General features: G+C 29.7%; 1 protein-coding gene across 2 annotated transcripts; it reads right to left on the bottom strand.

The window, feature by feature from the left end:
* Positions 1-1,001: 1,001 nt before the first annotated feature.
* LOC116777119 (roquin-1) lies at positions 1,002-18,066 on the bottom strand. Of its 2 annotated transcripts, none has more exons than XM_061526046.1 (16): positions 17,981-18,066; positions 16,413-16,575; positions 15,510-15,696; positions 15,142-15,302; positions 14,793-14,930; positions 14,618-14,725; positions 14,212-14,545; positions 13,072-13,227; positions 10,633-10,768; positions 9,310-9,509; positions 8,755-8,848; positions 8,114-8,406; positions 7,727-7,821; positions 7,286-7,345; positions 7,063-7,149; positions 1,002-6,746 (listed from the first exon to the last, which is right to left on the bottom strand). In XM_061526046.1, the coding sequence occupies exons 2-16, from the start codon at positions 16,572-16,574 to the stop codon at positions 6,678-6,680; spliced, it is 2,280 nt and encodes a 759-aa protein (XP_061382030.1). In that variant the 5' UTR covers position 16,575; positions 17,981-18,066; the 3' UTR covers positions 1,002-6,677. The 2 variants fall into 2 exon arrangements, with proteins under 2 accessions (XP_061382030.1, XP_032526381.2); XM_032670490.2 differs by having other exon boundaries at positions 8,755-8,851.
* Positions 18,067-19,425: the final 1,359 nt, after the last annotated feature.

Here is a 19,425-nt window from a genome sequence, read left to right on the forward strand (position 1 = left end):
ATTGTAAAATATACAAATAAAATAAATTGAATTCCGCGAGCAAACCCTAATAAGTATATAAAGTGTTTTTTTTTATTTTTTATTCATTTATATATTCTACACCCTTATGCATTATATCATAATAAGTTGAGTGACTTGTTTTGACTTTTAAACAAGTAAAACAACGTCTGTAGCATTAGAAACCCCTGCCTGTTGCTAGTATGTTAAGCTCCGTTTGCTAATATGTAGGTATGTAAAAAAATCCCTTCCAACGGTTTATATCTGGTAAAGTTATAAACGATTCGTTACGTAAGTTTAAAGTAAAAATTAATAAAAGTGCAGTTATTGTTGTTGATGTAATTATTGTCAAACATTTTTTACTTACAATAAGTAAACTTAATGTTTATCTTTTAGAGAGCGCGCTTGTTAAGTTACAAGTTTCTTATGTAAAGTCTTCTAAGTCGGTAATGGATAGGAAATTGTGTCTTTTATTTACAATATAATTGAATATTAAAATAAGCAGTAATCTAATTAAAAGCAACTGTGAGAGTTTGTGATAGGCACAGAGTTGTTAAAGGGGGCTTAAACTGGGGTTGTAATGTGAGTCACCTTCGTTCGTGAATCATTCGGGCTATTAGTTCAACGAATGTTATCAAAGCGACGTGAACAGCTTTATAAAGTTGCGTCATCAGTAAATCCGACATTAAATTAATATACTTTAAAATACAATTATTCTTCTTATAACATTTTATACGTAAAATTATGATTTTATTTAGGTTAATTTAAACAAAATTTTAATAAGAGTTAAAAAAAATTAAGTTTAGCACATGCGTTTAGCCAGGGTTTATTATTGTTCTCGCCACATTTGCTCAATAAAAATAATATATATATATACAAGTAAATTTTCGAATATAAAGACCTTAACAAACAAATGCTCTCTGGCTGTGAACCATTTATTGTATGATTATTAAATCTTCTCTGAAACCTTCTTATAAATGACGAGAGAAATAAAACATAACATATACCACAAAACATTTTATTTCATAAAAGAAAAAGATTTAAAACAAAACTCTTCAAGCAACAAATAATATATTATTGCGTATGGAAATGCATCTCTAATAGGCTCTATGTAGCCCGACTGTATAACTACAAACTGTTCAGATGTAATCTTATACAAGGACTTATAAATTCACACAAAATACATTCCAACTATTAAAGCAACAGATATTTTACACCAAATTTATATATCATGTACTAATTTCTAGAAAACAAAAAGGTCCAATATAAATTATGTTAAATATTTGTTACCGTCTGACAATAAACACCTACTAGCGCTTTAAACGCTTTACAATTATGTTACAATTTTAAAAAGTAAACAAAATCTATGCATTCTTAAACAAATGCAACCACTGACATTCAATCGGGGGCTTCGCACCTCCAATAAAATTATATAAAAATAAAACTGAAAGACGCAACCCGACGCCGGACTCCATACAAATGAATACTCGATACATTTAGTAGTAGTACTAGTAGTCATATAAGAAACGAGTGATGCGAGCTGTACATTCACAACAATGAATATTAAGATCTAGGAAGTTACAAGTCACTCGTTACATCTAACTTTATAATATTATGTTATCAGCATGATCCGACTTTATACATGGAAGTTATGGACATTAAATTATTTTGGCCTAAAATCTATAATTATATCATCTATTTGAGTTAAGTAGCGTGCGAGGTACTGTCCTACAATTGGTTATCCTTCCAAAATTAATATACATCATACATCAGTACTAAATCATTATGCTTATGAGAGTTAAGTTAGCGCTAGATTCTGTTGCAGATGATAATTTACGATATATATTTTTAATGTGCAGAATTCTGACATAATATATTATGTTCCCAAACGACAATACTAAGTTGAATTTGAAACATAATATATTTGATCATTGTACGTGATTACAACAAGAGCATTATAAAAATACCAACGCTAAAAATGTTACAAATCCTATGCTAAAAATAAATATACTTATTAGCAAAACTATATTTTATAACAATATTTATGTATGATTTAAACTATGAAAATCGTTTACACAAACATTAACCGAAGTACACTCGGAAGGGCGACCTGCCCATCAATGTTTACAAAGTTAATAAAGCAGTCTACAGGGTCCAAATTATAATGTGGACCCGAAACATCAAATGCCTTTTTTATTAGGGTCTTTAAACAGACCTTGTTATAAATAATAAAAATAACTTTTCCTAGGAAAAAAAACCACCAAAATAAATTTGGTATTTACTATACAATAAAAAAAACTGCTCGTAGCAAGCCACTCCTGTAAAACAACGAACTTATTCGACAGATTTAATGTAATCATCATCTTCTTTACTCGGAACAGTTGAAACAGCAAATGGTGTTAAAGACTTAGGCAGTACGGACATATATACATATGTGTACTATATTTAATTACATATCATACATCCCGGTAAACAAGCTTGATAGATTTTAACTTTTCATACTTTGTGATACAACGTTTATTGCACGTAATAAGATTGCACAGGGAAGCAACAGACCACATATTAATATGGTACGGTGACATTTAAGATAAAAATAATAGTGGGTCTTTCTAAATTTCTCTGCCAAAGGGAAATATTCTGAACATACTGCTACTTCTCAACTGGGAATAACTTGTTTTGAAGACGATGTTACAACTTTTGCAACACAAGGCAACGTTGTATTATTACTCAACATGAATGAGTGAAAAACCCCTACTGTTATTTTTAAATTAGAATAATTTTGCCTCATATATACATATATCTAAGTTATTTAGGACGTCTTGAGATCACAAAGCAAATGAGTCCTTGCAAAATATAATAATAATAGAATAAATATTACTACAGCATTACAAAATATAATCGCAATTGTGGTAATATATATTAATGTAAATAGTAACAAAACATATGTACATATAAAGAAAAAAATGACGGCGTTGAGTTGAATCTCTCAGCTGTATCTATATTATATCCTTAACAATTTATACATTTTCCACTCTACCTAGAGAATACGTAGATGTATCACCAGCCTTAGATATCGCTCCCCATATACCAAAAATATAAACATACCTAGCATTACCAAGTTTAAGACTTGTGTCTATTTAGACGAAGGTCAGGTCAGTACATCTAAATAGCCTTTAATCTTACGTCACGTGTACGTAAGCTTCGATTACGACTAAATTACCCCATGATATCTGTTACAGTACACTAACTACAAAGAGATTTCAAAACTAATTCCCTGATAGATTCCAACAAATTTAAAAATAATTTTGAATGAAATTATGTATCTCTCTAATGCGATATTAATATTTAATGTCAATACACATCTCCAAGTAAATAAGTGATCAAAGACATATATTATATATATTTTTTCATAGCATCTTTAAGTTGCTAGTTCCATTCAAAGAGTCACGACATATAAATACGGCTAAAACACGTCTACTTGGAATTTAATAGTACATGTAACATTCAGCATTTCTTGATAATTATTTTATCCACAGTTCTATGTCACCATTCGATTAAAGAATAATTGGGGAGTAAATTAACAATATATATATATTGTTTCTGAAATGTCTACACATAGATATGTTACATCAATATCGAATGTCAATTAAAAGCATTCATTTACAGCAAGAAAGGTGCACTTTAAGGGGAAGTAAAATATTTTTGAAATTTATATATAAATATATCACTCTTCCATATAATTACATATGAAATACGTCGTTAATAAAAAATGCATCTTAAAATACGGCTCCCGAATTGACTAACATAGAACAGAAGTATATAAAGTGATTTGGCAAACTGTATAATTATTTTGTGTTTCAAGAACAACCTTTATATAACATTTTGAAAACTGTTCAAGTAAATTACGATCAGTCAAAACACTTTCATATAATTAACATTCAATAGTCTATGCACCACCGATTAGGATAGCGCCATCTATTTGAAGAGCAACAAGAGAAGGCTCGTTTTTTAACAGCTCTTGGTTTCAATAATGTTTTATCTTTATTATTAATACAGACTATAAAACGCATAAAAATCGCAGTGTCCTTAGGCCGATGTCTGTCTTATAAAGTAATAGTGGTAGTAAATTAATATGTATATGTCTGACGAAATAACATATAAAAACTTTTTTTTTTGACATAACAACACATGATCGATATATATGAGTCACAAAAATTAAATGCAACCGTAAAGAAAAAAAATATAACAAAAATATTCTATTCAATATATTGAAATTTCTGTCTTTTGAGTGTTGTTTAAAAAAAATTATGGTCAAATTGCCTTATTTTGATTATTTTTAAAGAACAGTCAAATACTGGACGGCAAGAACCACGACCCGAATCAAAAACATTCGTAATTTGAAATTACACAAGAGACGGTATAATTATTACAATATTAAACGCTCTTTTATGTCTAAAGAAAACGATGTTCAATTTTCAGAGCAGTTAATTTTACATCATAATTTGACAGTCAACACCTTTAACATTGGCTGTATGTTTTAAACTTTTAAACAACAAATTCTAAATATTTTATTGTTCTTCCACGTTTCCGTTTAAAAAATATGTATTAAATCTCATGACCAACAAATCTCGTCGCCATTGACATTTTTGAATCACAGATTATCACATCACTGCCGTTTGTTATAATAAAAACTTGTACACATATTTATAATAACTAAATTATATCGAATTGCATTTAAGCTTCGGCTGTTTAAGGTTTGTGTTAAATTTAAACATTATTATATAAGATCTTAAATTTATCTCTAAATTTATCGTTTGGATGTTAAATGTATCAGTTAGATTATATTTTACTATTTTTCTAAGGTATAACGCTAAATAATTTAAGATTTAAAAATAAATTTGAACAAAAGTAACTGCGACAAGTCTGGTAGGAAAACAAATGTATGTACTTAAAATTAATATACGCTCTATATACCTACAGGTTACTACCGTCACATAATCAACAACTCGCGACGTACCGCCTACGGCATCTCATATATTATTTGGTAGTATAAATTTCTATTTACCCTTAAATAAATCACATTCATAAAGGACTAACAAGTAATTTCGGTAAACTATAATTCATTACAACTATACTCCGACCCGATTGGCTAAAGAATAAATACTTAAAAACACATACTGTTGTTTTTTAAGAATTTTTTAACTTTTACTAATTTGGCTCATAATATGAGGTTGAAGCTCGATTTATTATTTATTGTTGAAAAAATATTATGTTTTTATTATTCTATTCGGAACAAAATATAGTTCAGAAATTTCAGCCATTTTGATAAATATATCGCCAAGTTTAATGTGATGCTCCATAATATTGGCACGTGCTTTAATAAATTTCCTATATTTGAGAAATAATCGGTAAATTAACTATAAATATCGCTACAAATAAATAAATGAAGATCGTAAAAATAACTTATTTAAATCATGTCACTTATGATGTTCTTGTATTGCGAACATGACTTAAATTTCAACATTGGATATAAATATAAAATATAGTAGAAATATTTTAAACAAATATGTAGTTTTATATATAAATAGACGTCATATTCATATTACCATAATATCATGGTGTATATATGTAAAGTAGTATTAGGCCTAATAAGTAACACAACTGTCAAAATATATATTTTTGAGAATTCACAAATAATATTTAGTTTTATTTACTTAACCTTCGTTTTATTTCGCGGCTGTTCTCTTTGCTGTCGTGTATGTATTTTTGTTTAATATAAGGAAACTGATGAAGATAAACCCTCCAGAAAAATGGAAAATATTTTTTTTTTTAAGAATGCCACAAGCAAAGTCGGTAAGTTTAACTGTAACAATAAATGTCATATATTATATTTTAAAATAGAATCTCGTCAGCTGATAGATCAGAGATGGAGTCACGTTTTTTCTGACTGCTTTTCAAATAATAAGGAAAACTAAATCTTCCTTATATCAAAACATCACAATATGCTTTTACCTGGTGAAATTTGACGTAAAATAATTTAATAGGAGACTTCATCGGGTTTTAATTCAAGCAAATGATGAGCTCATCGCCGACTACTTGCCAGTAGCCTTATCACAAGTTTGCAATGTCAAACTACATATCCAGTGTATACGGTTCACATTCATAAATTTTCACACACGAAAGTATCCGCTTGGCTTGTATATATACAGACAGAAGTTGTAGCACATATTAGTCATATTAATTGTATAAGATAATATTTTTTTTTTTATAATTTCTTTAGTTCTTAATTAATAACTTTATTAAATCATATATTACTGCATTAATCCGCCATGTTTTTTTTTTATTTACTTAAGAGTCGGAGTATATTCTAATACGTAGGTAGTGCTTAAATAACCAGATGATCTATATATAAAAATATATAGGGAGTTCACGTCAACTATACATTTCTTACTACACGTAATAAATTATGGTTCATGGATATCCATTATAAACACTAACATCGGTCAACACCGTCAGAACAATAGTAAACTACTAAACAATCTAGACTCACATCGAGTATGTAATATGTATATGGACACAACTATAGTCTTAAAAAAACATACATCATATATATATATGAGTTCAATGAACTCTATCTGTTACACGTCTCCTTGTATTTGGTTATTTCTCTATTATCTCATTCAGTCGGTGCTCTTAAACTCGGTGTCGATGCGACGCTCTAAAGCTTGCAGCTCCTCTTCCAGTTCCTGCTGTTATGTTTTAACAAATGAGATTTAAAGTTAATATTTCTTTAGTATTATTTTAATAAGGAAATGCATACATACATTATAGATGTCATTATATGTGTGGTAATCGATATTTGATTATAGTTTTATGATTAACTAGTTTTTCTTGCGGTTTCTCTCGTGTATTAAAGTTTCACAATTACATATAATGACTCCTCTTTTATATAAAATATATAGATAGATAGAAATAGATAAGTTCGAAAGTAAATATAGGGAATATTGAATTGGTATATGTATGCCTATTACTATTCACTGTTAAAATGTTAATTTTCAATCTTACGTCATCCGCTCTGTTGGTGAGTCTATCAGCCACTGAGGTGAGTCTGTCCGCTCCAACAACTCTACGATCGTTCGGTACAGAGAACATCTGAAAGTATATATATGAATGTAGAAAAAAACTAGTATAGCATTAGAGTTAGTTAACAAATTTTATTCAACAAATCACCCAGCGTTTAATAATCACTGTATATATATTTATATATTAATAATATTAGATAACTTACATCTTCTGCCGTAGATGGACAGTGTGGTAATGCATTCCTCATTGGATCAAAATTAAATACCTGTAAAACATTTTTATATAAATACAATCTTTTATAACCAGTTAAGTAAATCTATTCGAAAAATAAATTTTATAGTAAAATTAATTAAACATATCACTAAACAATTATATTTGTTAAGGATCGATTCATTACTAAAGAAAAATCTTGAATAAAAACTATATTCTGGCATCCCACATACTTAACCTATAGTAAGATGCAAAATCACTACTTTGTTTTTATATATAAATAATTAAATTATAAAAGGAGGTGTATACATTTTGCAACTTCATTAATAACAAATTGTTTTGTTTGCCGTCATGCCAATTTGTTACAATGAACGAATGAAGTTGAATGCAGTGATCAAGTATGAGAGCTACTTGATATCATAATGTTGTTACGTACGTTATTTGCGGGCGGCCAGGTGGGCTCAATGTTAAGTTCCCTTGGAGTATAACCCGTTTTCACACGATACTCCGGCAGTAACTCTGATGATATTGCTGAATAAACAAAGAATATCATTACTAACTTAAAAACGATAATAAAACTTATCATTCCGTCACAATTTAAAAATAGCTCGTAAAAAATGACGCAATAGGCTTTAAATTTTGTGTAATTATTTTAGACGAATATTTAAAAAGAAAAATTTAATTTTGGTAACTTTGTGATAACAGTTACTACATATTAAGAAGTATATAGTCTTATAGCTGTTACATAAAACAAAATCATAGTTAAAAATAACTTTCATACAAAATACTCAATAGTAAATATGTTGTGACATATATTACTTACGATCATCAAAGGCGTACGGGCTGATATTTCTTTGTGGTTCGCGTTGCACCGGCACGAACATATTTGGCATGGGGATAGTCTGTTCCTGATAGCTAGCTACAGGGCCAGCGTTGTTGGGTCCTTGATATACAGGACTGACGTACTCCGTCCTAACGTACTGTAGATTGTTTGACGGCTCTTCGTGAATGGTCACGTAGCGAGGGTAGTATGGCCGCTCTGTTAATGGTATCATCAGCCCTTTTTGGTTGATAGGCACGGAAGCCTGGTTTGGCACGAGGGCAGACGCATAATTCCTACAAAATCATTACTGTTTATATAACCTACACTGTGTTATGTTTAAGGATATATATTCAAGTATTAAATCTGCAATATTCTATTTTTTGTTAATAAATATTAATTTTATTTGAAACTAGGCAGATTTGTGGGCGGAGCCTTAGAAATCAACTAACTAATATAAATAATTCTTCTTTTATTTAAATGTATGTACTACTGAAGTGTAAAAGTACATAATACTTTTAATAATGAAAATGATGTGAATAGCAATCTGTTTAACAATGAAAATGATTTTTATCAACCACCCGTGATCCGAAATATTTAAATTTCTCATTAATTTATGTTACTCTAATAAGTTAAATAATTACGTTTGTTGAATGCATTCAGGGCGCGTGTTGTCCGGAGCATACTCTGGGTTTGGGATCATTTCCTGTGGCAGCGGTGGTGCTGGTATGGGTTGCACTGCTAAAATATACATCGATTTGATTGTATATATGAATAATATTTAACACATTTAACATTTTTATAACAAGCACACTGGAACAATGAAACAAGATAAATGTTGCAAATAACTTTTTATGTTTTACCAGATTACTGATACTATTTTGTCATCACAATGTGAAGTAAAAGAGGAACATAGCTGTCACGCATTGTAGCTGTATGAGTCATTGCATATTGGAAGTACATTTTCTTAAATTACATACATATGTTAGCAGTATTTAAAATATATATATTAAATCAGCCATCGCTCTACATTAGATATATGAAAATAAATGTTGTTAATGTTTTAGTAAAACTTTGCTACCGCATATCCGAGAAACATGTGAATTCTGTTCATTAAAGAAATATATCTTCAACTCACAATCTATTGAAATGTCTTATTGTAATGATTGCTGAAGTAAAAATCCTATGATAATACTAACGTGGGACATAGTTTTCGACGTGGTGTTGTAGAGGATAGCGGGGATATATCTGCGGCAGTATCGGCTGCATCGGCGGCAGCATCGACGCCACTGGTATGTTGGGGATGTTTGGCATGTTTTGAACGTTCTGTATGTTTGGTACGTTCTGTATGTAGTAGTTGCCATTGTTCACAGCCGAGCTGTTTGGCACGCACCTGTATCTGATGGTGTTAAGTAGACTTTAATATGGAGAATAAAGAGATATTTTTCTCGCACGCAATATTTATACTTTATATTCAAAGATTTCCAAGCAGATTATATGTAAACAAAACGTTTGATAAAACTGAATTAACAACATTTAACTTTTTTAACATACAATATGTATATTTAGTTTAATGTATAAATATTATTTTGGTCTTATATTTATTACTCGTGGTAACCATGTGGGTGGCTCTTGTGATAAACTTTAATTTTATACAAAAAATATGTCAGTCTGAAATAACACAGGATAACATATAAAAACTCAGAATAGCATACAAAATCATGGTGTTTAATTTATATAAAAAAAATCAATTGTATTATATGTATGCATATGTATATGATATAAAGTGGCATAGTGCTTACATGATACATATTTCGCAAAGGCAAAAACATAATATAACGAATTTGATTGTTAATTATTTTTATCTTCAAAGCAAACTTAGCAAACATCCTCTTTCTAAAGTTACACCAAAAAATTTCTGGTATTGCTATTTTGGTTTATCAGATTATAAAAAGATTTTTCATGTAATCAAATATGTTAAGAAACAAAAAACACGGATTAGGAAATATTAAAATAATAATATAATTAAATGATTATTAAAAAAAAAATTAACTTTATTTGCATAGCAATTAAAATTATTCTTACTATAATTTGCGATTTGGCACTTTAAGTATTTACTGTTTTTATTGATAGTAATTAAGTATATTGCCATAGCTGTGGTATATAAGCACAATGTTGATCCCAGTGTACTTCTAAACCAAAAATTTAATTGTAAATTCAGACAAAGCTAGTCGCCATTATATAGATACATATTCATATTATTAGCATACAATACGACTGCATATAACTATAATTTTCTCACAAAATATTTTTTATATGCAAAACAGCTTAACGTACTACATGTAATTATATTTCACTGGAGCATTTTATACGAACATATAAAAATAATATAGTATGATTACATCGCATAGCCATTGATAATTAAAAGTTAAACACACAGTATATATTAACTGAATTGAACATTTTTCTAAACAATTGCTTTAGTGATAACATGTGAGTATTTTAATAGATTTAAATATTACCTTTCAAGTTCCTCTTCATAGTGTGCGTAGGTGCAAGCGTTGCCTCTCGGGCAGTATGAGCGTGTGACGGCATCACGACACATAGAGGTCTTGTATTTATGGGTCGGGGTTGTCACTATTTGTGTGGATGGCTGACCTGAAAAAAAATATTTAGAGTTAAGTGTACGTTAAAAAGTACGGACAAAACATTTGTATGATAGATTATTATTAACCCGCTAGATAGATAGAACTCAGGATAAAGCATTTCTGTCGCGTTGTTTTGAGATAGGTAGTTTAATCATTGCAATAGATTTTCCCAAAAAACAGTATGAAGAGCTACATGTGGGTTATTTAACATAAATTGTCAATTAAACATCATTATCAGACATGTCGACAATGCTGTCCCATAAACACAATAGAATATTTGCATTTTCTTGTAATTTGGTTGATAAAACTGATATTACAAATTTGACAAATAATTTATGAAATTTTTCGGGCGGTACCTATAATTCATAGCGAATCCATATAAGCGGCAAGCAAATAAGTAAAATTTTGAATAAAAAGCTTCGAATCACCTTCTCAATTTCAAGCGACACAATAAATTTGGCCTCAGCGTTAAAGGTATGACAACTGTGTTTTGAAACAATAGAGCAAATGTTTTCACAATATTTTCTCTTACAATTCTGCTAATCTTCAAAGCTCAAAAAAAAATGTTAAGAAGATAAGAAGATTATACCCACCTACAGAAAATTGTGTTATCGATATTTTGTAATAAAAATAGAATATGCAAGTATTTATTAGTAACAATTGGTGAGGATCATGAAATATTACGTCACTACACTGATAGGTGAAGTAAAGCCAACATTAATTCTTCACTATCAAACCTGGTCAACTTTCTAATTATAAACCCCAAATTTTTCAATTCAGGCCAAAGGAGACCCAAGACGACTCTGCGATGGACCACTTTGGTCATGGAGAATATAGCTTTGTTGAGCCGATTGTGGATTGTCGAGATTTATTAGAATACGACTTGGAAGTTATTTTAAAAATTTTAGCACGATTAAACTGCCAAAATTACTATGATTATCATTTTGAATCCTTGATCATGAATAACAAAACAATTGCTCTCTGTATTTATTTAAATTTAAAAACGACTTGACCTCTATAACTGTTTATTAATTTTATTACTACGCCTTCCTACTTATCAGGATTGAATGATAAATGCGAGAAAAAAAAATCTTGATGAAATATTCAAAATTTGATAACGGAAATTTCGTATAGAAATCAGTGCTTCCTTTATGATATGTTTTTGTAAACTACAAAGAGGATCAGGTCGATTTATTTACTATATTGTGTTATGGACTGTGTTGTGCAACGACGACAATGAAAACGAATGAATGTATCAGTATCCGAGACACTAGTTTATTAAGATTGAAGTGTTGATATATATACCTATGAATAATTTATTAGCAGTTACGAAAATAGATATCTTCCTTGGGTAACAAACATGGACGATTTACATGAAATGAAAATCGTTTATCTAAATTTATATTATATTGCTAAATTTATATAGGGATTATATAAATTTATTTAAAATTGAACGTGGGATGAAGTTCAATGGTGATCTACATAAAAATAATAAGTGTAATATAGGCTAACAGATACCTAGAAAATGAAAATTCAAATAATTAGTCCTAAAATAGTTCAGCTTATCTACGTAAGCTCCTCTAAAATCCTATTACTTTATAACAGATAAATTCTATTTTTGATATAGCGTGGTACGAAGTTCAAAGGTTGATCTACATAAAAATAATAAGTGTAATATAGGCTAACAGAAACCTAGAACAGGAAAATTCACAAATAATTAGTCCTAAAATAGTTCAGCTTATCTACGTAAGCTCCTCTAAAATCCTATTACTTTATAACAGATAAATTCTATTTTTGATATAGCGTGGTACGAAGTTCAAAGGTTGATCTACATAAAAATAATAAGTGTAATATAGGCTAACAGAAACCTAGAACATGAAAATTCAAATACTTAGTCCTAAAATAATTCAGCTTATCTAAGCTAAGTAAGCTCTTCTAAAATTCTATTACTTTATACCACCAAAATTCTATTTTTGATATAGCGTTGCTAACTAATGTAAGCATATTTGAATACAAAAACATCCTTTGTCATCCGACAAAGGATATATATCCATATAAATTATTTTGTCATACATATGATTTAAGTCTTAATATTTCTATCACATATATGTTCCGTTTTAGTTAGAACAGAAAAAATTTACTATACTGGTAACTGTTTGCCCCCTATTTTAATATCCAGCACTATCACAAACGTAACAAAAAAAGGATAAAATATTCATGATCAAAAATAAAGAAATATAGAAGTGAAATTATTTTTAGATTCATATCCATAAAAATCTGTTGTTAAACAAAATGTATTTTAAAATAACTCACTTGTCGAAGGTTCTATTGGGGCCTGCAAATGTTTCTGGTTGTGGTTTGCGTCTCGGCTACCGGTCTGATGCTGTAAGTAGTGCACCAGACCAGCAACGACTTCCTTTATGGATGTTATCATCTCAGCCAGGGACTGCCAGCTGGGATACTTCGCATCTGATAGTAAATATTACATATTTAGACTACTTTAAGTCAAGGCTACAGTTGCACCAAAGATTAATTGTAAATACTTAAATTTTTTCATAACTTCTGCTAATTCTTACATGCACATCACACATACCATGTTTAAGTCTTGTGTTATGACTGGACTGATCATATACGACGTAGAAAATAATGATAAAGTGAGAAGCTTCATAATTCATATATGAGATGTTTAAAAAAAAAAATTAACGAGCACAGAAGCCGATAATGATGTAAAGTTTGAAAAAGCAAATGAAATTTCACTCTAACGTGTGATGTAGAGCAGAAAAATGCAAAGAAATGAGATTATTATGTCAAGTACGCAAGAAGTTTTTATTTTTTATGTTTTTATTTTTCTTAAACCATTTTACTAGTCCCGACGTATACTTAAATAAGAAAGTACTTTGAATAATACAGCCATATCGTAACATCACAAGACGTCACCATTTTATTACGTAATTACGTTTAAATGAAAATATACCTGCAAATGGCAATGTGACGAAATATTTATTTAACGTTTAGAAATTCCTAACTTTTACACATATTTTATTTTAAATATGTACGGTTCGTTATAACATCATAGTATAGCAGATACTCTTTAACCTGGCTCTTAATTATACAGATTATCTTAACATCAACCTAAATCATACAAGAATAATTCGAATGTATATAAAACATATCCAAATCGATATTCCATTATTCATTAGTTACCACATATAATTCAACCATTTGAAATAAAAACAAGTTACTGCAAGCTGTTATGAAACGTGATTCGTTTCATCAATAAACATTACATATACAAAACTATCCTCATATATATATATACAAATATAAGAATAACGGCAATTGAATAGACTGTAAGCTTTATTATTTTTTTCTATATTTGAAATAGCTGGAAATAGAAGCGTAGATGTTGAAATGTAAAAGTATTTTTTTTATAATGCAAAGACGGTAGCTCACCGGGGCTTGCATCGATGTTAGCGAGTCGATCTAAATGCATGCTCATTACGACCAATTGAGCTGGGTCACCGGTCCTTTGAAGAGCTATAAACAGCTCCTGTACAGACTGCGCAAAAGACTGTGGCGTTTGAAGTTTATCTATGATGCTCTGCATATGACTCTTATGAGCTGTGTCTCCAAACAGTAAAGCGCTCCACTGATCCGGTGCTATCCTCAAACCGGCTTCGGTCGCTATTTGTACTATCTGAGCATCATGTTCTCGACGTAGCGACTCATACGTTCTGAACTCTTCCTTCAGTTGCATAAGCGATGAATCACTTTCTCGCTTTGATACCTGAAAAAATTCATTATATTATTGTTGCGTAGACGATTTAATAACAGCGTCGATCATGTTATATAACCTCACCTTGAAACAAGAGGCCCTGTAAAGAAGCTGAACTACATGACCGATACTCGTCTTTGAAGCCTGAGGAAAGTGGGGCTCCAATCTTTGGACAACAAACATCACTAGTACCTAACGACAAAAAATTTTCATTATTAATCTATAAAATATATTTTATTGTTAGCGTAAAAATAATCACCTTTCTAGAAAGTGCACAACCATCTTCAAGGGCTAGAAGCACTAATTTTAGAACTTCTTCCTGCATCGCTGGTCCAAGGAACTGACAGCCGCGAGCACGGACCGCAGCCCACAAGTTAGCACTGAGTTGCTGGGGATTCTATTCGACGAGGAAATCCAACACATCCATTATAAGTATGGTTCATAGTAAACAAAATATGATAAATTTGTATTCAGGACTCATTTAAATTGGTATAAACAAATTTTGTCAGTTATATCAACAAGTTAAAATTACTAATTATATACATGAAAATTAGCAGGATGTATTCAAGTCACATATAATCTCACAATAACAATAACGTATAAGTAACCTGATGCTGCAGTATGAGCTCCGTGACTGTCCTCTCACCGAGTGAGCGGACAGCCCGTGCCGCCCTGCCACGTCCCTCTTCATCAGTTATAGCGCACTGTAGTAAGGTCACCAATTTACGCTGCATAGGCCGGGACAGACGATTACCCGTATTACTGGTCGCTATATAAAAGTTATGAAAAAAAAAAAACTTTTCTTAACAAACCATTTTAGTGCAAGAAAGATAATCAATGTCTGTACAAACTGTCAGAACATTCCTAAAATCCCAGGTAAGATTGAAAAAACTGCAAACTGTTTACTTTATAATATTTATAGGATAATCCGATGTGTATTTCAAATTGTAAATCATAAGGAAAAAGCAAACATTACCACATAGTTTTAGATAAATGGCGAGATGTTCAAGACTGCGGACTATAACATCATATGCATGCCTGTCACGCTCAGGCAGAGCCTGGATACTTGGGGGATGGTAGGGCTGCGCTGGCGGAGTGTAACCCGCTATCTGTAGTAGTGCCGTGTTTACTACTAATTCCTCAGGGTCTGGATGGATGATTGTCTAGTATAGAATGAAACATCTATTACTTTAAGTTTCTTTCATAAGAAGACAAAATGATGAAAATTATGTCTTCCACATAAGCTTGTTAAAGCTATTGGAAACATTCACATATAATCAGGCCTTGGGTAACAGATAGATTGTGCAGATTATAATAAAAATAACTCTTTGTAAACACAAAAATGATCAGATAGAATTGGAAGCAGCATCCTAAACAGTTAAACATGAGTATATGAGGACTATAGTACTTAGAAGGGGCATGTAATTAACAGATATCATTTCATAGACTTTACATGCACTAAACTAAGAAAAATTAAGAAAAGAATAAATTAATCCAATATGAATGCTACTTTGATTTCTCAAAGCATAATCAGATTTGATGAAACATCAACTAATGTCAACATTCATAAACAATATCTACAGAATAATTCAAACCTTCGCATAATTGCACTTTCTTCTAAAATATCCAAACTTCCTTCGCCTCTGCGTCATGAGCATGACAAATCAGATAATTGTTAAACAATCAATATATTAGGGTGGTAATTAGAACTGTATGAGATAACACAGTTACATTCAAATGTATTGAAACAAAATAAGCGAACCATTTGAACATTTTATGATGTTTCTCCTTAACTAATATGTAAGTTACATGTTTTCTGCTTCTAAATCTTTTGGCCTCATTGAAACAAATCATGTTTTGTTATATGAATTATTCTAACCTGATCGAATGGGCAATGTTTACGATGAAGGTGTTTAATGCAATGCCCGCACAGTGTGTGACCGCATCCAAGGCTGATGGGGCTCCTTGGCGGGAGGCCAAAGTCTCGGCAGCACACTGGACAATTGAGGTAGTCCGCCCATTGTGGCGCCTGAATTGGCATTCTATAACAACAGTAGTTGATGAAGTACACACTACAAATATAATCATAAAAGAATTATATATAAAATATAAGCTTCTTAAACAAAGTTATAGTTTTGATTGATACAATATCTTTATTTTATGAAGAACAAACATTTTAATGAAAAAAAAAAATTGTGACCAAGGTGATTTTATCTTTTGCGTAAACACATTTTGCTCAAATTATGTGTACTGTCACCATTGTATAACCTCATAAATATTGTTTGAAATTTTACTGAAGACATAATGAAAGAGTAAAATACTATAATTTAAAAAAGCACATATGATACAGCCTTAATTCAAACATTGTCACATCATATACATTACCTTCTTGGTGTCATTTCATGCTGTACACATTTTCTTCTATTAAAGTAAAGAGTTGGTGAAGCAACACTTCACACTTTATTTTATTTAATTAATTATTTGTTTTACAATGGTTTTTCAAATATAAGAGAAACAATCATAAGTTTCAGGTTATATAAAAAGTAACACAATATTTTACTAATGCATATGATTATTTAGGTAATACATGATTTAGGAATGAATGACAAATTAAAATAAAATTTACTGGTTCAAAGCAATATTTTGTGTGTTACCAAAGGTAGGATTGATAATAATAACAGAAAAAAAAATAGAATCAGATTGTTCAACCATTCCAGATAACAGAGCTGATAAAAATACAAAATAATGATCTTATACAACAATTTAAAATAAACAAATATATTTTTACAGTTGTGGCAATAGATAAAATTATAAAAAAAAATCTACTATAAATTACAAAAACAAAAAATCCATACTATGAATATACTTCATTCATTGTTATCCTGCATAGGGTCCAAAATGTTTATTTTCATTGAAAATCTAAAAATATTGTAGTAAATCTACAAAAGGAAACAATTATAGCAAAAATTTGTGCATTCTGTCCATTAAGGCCAATGTAAGATAAAGCAAAACATTTTGTTACCACAACCACAGCTTTGATTCTTCATGAAAATAATTACGATTTGGTTATTTTAGTCATATTGATTAAACTAAAATTGGATTTGTTATTGCTATATTATATCAAAATAATGTTTTATGATTGACAAAATCGTCTCGTCATTGATTTTAATGATGACATATACAATGTTTTACTACGCATATCTATGTGCATCACTAACTAATTAATTAAGTAAATGAACGCTATTTACTTTAGAAATATTTTTATTTTGAACAATATTTTCGAATAATTTTATAAAAAACGAGAATATTCTAAAAAAATGACATGAGGAAATTGCCACCTAGGCAGTCTGTATGCTGAGTATTAAAAACACATCAAGTTCATCATATCAAAATTACACCTTTATAGAAAGGAAAATGTTTGTGTGCATAGTTTTTTTAAATTCTTACCTCAAAAATAATACGAACACTCATCACAAAAATAACACATTTAGCTTCTACCCACTTCAAATTACGATCCGTCAGCAGGGGTAAACATAGACTAGATAGAACAAAAAGAAATATTAAAATCATTATTTATCAGTGTTGTCTATGAAAAAAGATTATTATTTTTAATTTTTTATTTGATATAAAAAATAAAATGTTCCTACAATAATAACGAATTAATGTAAAAGATGAAATGGGAAATAAAAGTTTAAAATGAAACGAAGTTTTTTTTTTCCCAGAAAAATATGCGATAAAATAATTTTCTGAAACATATTATTTTTTATAATTAGTTTTTTGTTTACTTTCATGTTTTGGTTAAAAAAAAAATTAGGCACTTTGAATCCCATCTTTTATCTGAATAGTATTTTAATAACTGGCATTCATGATGGTTTTGACTTTTGAGGTGTCAGACCATTTATGTTAGAATTAACATGTATTGAATTTATTTTTTCTGAGCCATAGCTAAAATCCAAACCCCACAGTTGATTCACAGATGTTGCAAACTCTATATACATGACAAACTTAGTTTTGATTAAATAAGTTATTTGGGAACACTATATGGGAAAAGTAAAATTAATGAAGGTAGATATTATAAAAATAAATAATCATAAAATAACATGAATATGTCATGATTACATTTTTATTTCTTGAGTATCATGGGGTTCCCTAAATATTTAGTATTCTAATTGATAGAATGAGAATAGATTTAATTAATGCTAAGAAAAAAGCTATATAAAGCATTTGTTTACGCAATTTAGTGTAAGAGCATATAAAAATTTAAAAAAAAATGTATTTAATATCTCATTTGGAAATATTATGGGATGTATGATACTACATCTTATACTAAATCAGCTGTGATAGTAATGCTGCATTACATGAGAGGGATGCTCATTATTAAGAATAAATGTCAGAGTACCATTTGTATCAGATTTTATATTAAAAAGATTTCCATTTTAAAAACATTTGTTCCAAATATGATAAGCTTACCAAATATATTGATGTGCTTGGTTATTTTAAAACAGGTAGTCAGAAAGTTAAGTATGAGATGTCTCTTTGGTTGCTCAAAATTAGCAATTAATTTAAGGAATATAAAAAAATGTTTGATAATAAAACTTAAGGATTTCCATGATGATATTTTTGTCAATTAGTATTTTATGATTAAACCATGAAAAATATAAAGACCTAAAAAAATAGAACATTTTTTAAATAAATTAATAATATTAAAATTGAAGAATATTTGTGAAATCTCAATATCAAATTTTTTGTAGGTAGACGAATTGGGCATTTTTTTACCTTAAATATTATTAATTTTTTTTATCCTTAAGTATTATTAAAGTATTCCTTAAATAATATTAACCACCATTATCAAAACCATTTTATTAGATCTTGTTAATGAACTCTTATCAGCT

This window comes from Danaus plexippus, chromosome Z (assembly GCF_018135715.1).
Source record: "Danaus plexippus chromosome Z, MEX_DaPlex, whole genome shotgun sequence".
NCBI classification, from domain to species: Eukaryota; Metazoa; Arthropoda; class Insecta; order Lepidoptera; family Nymphalidae; genus Danaus; species Danaus plexippus.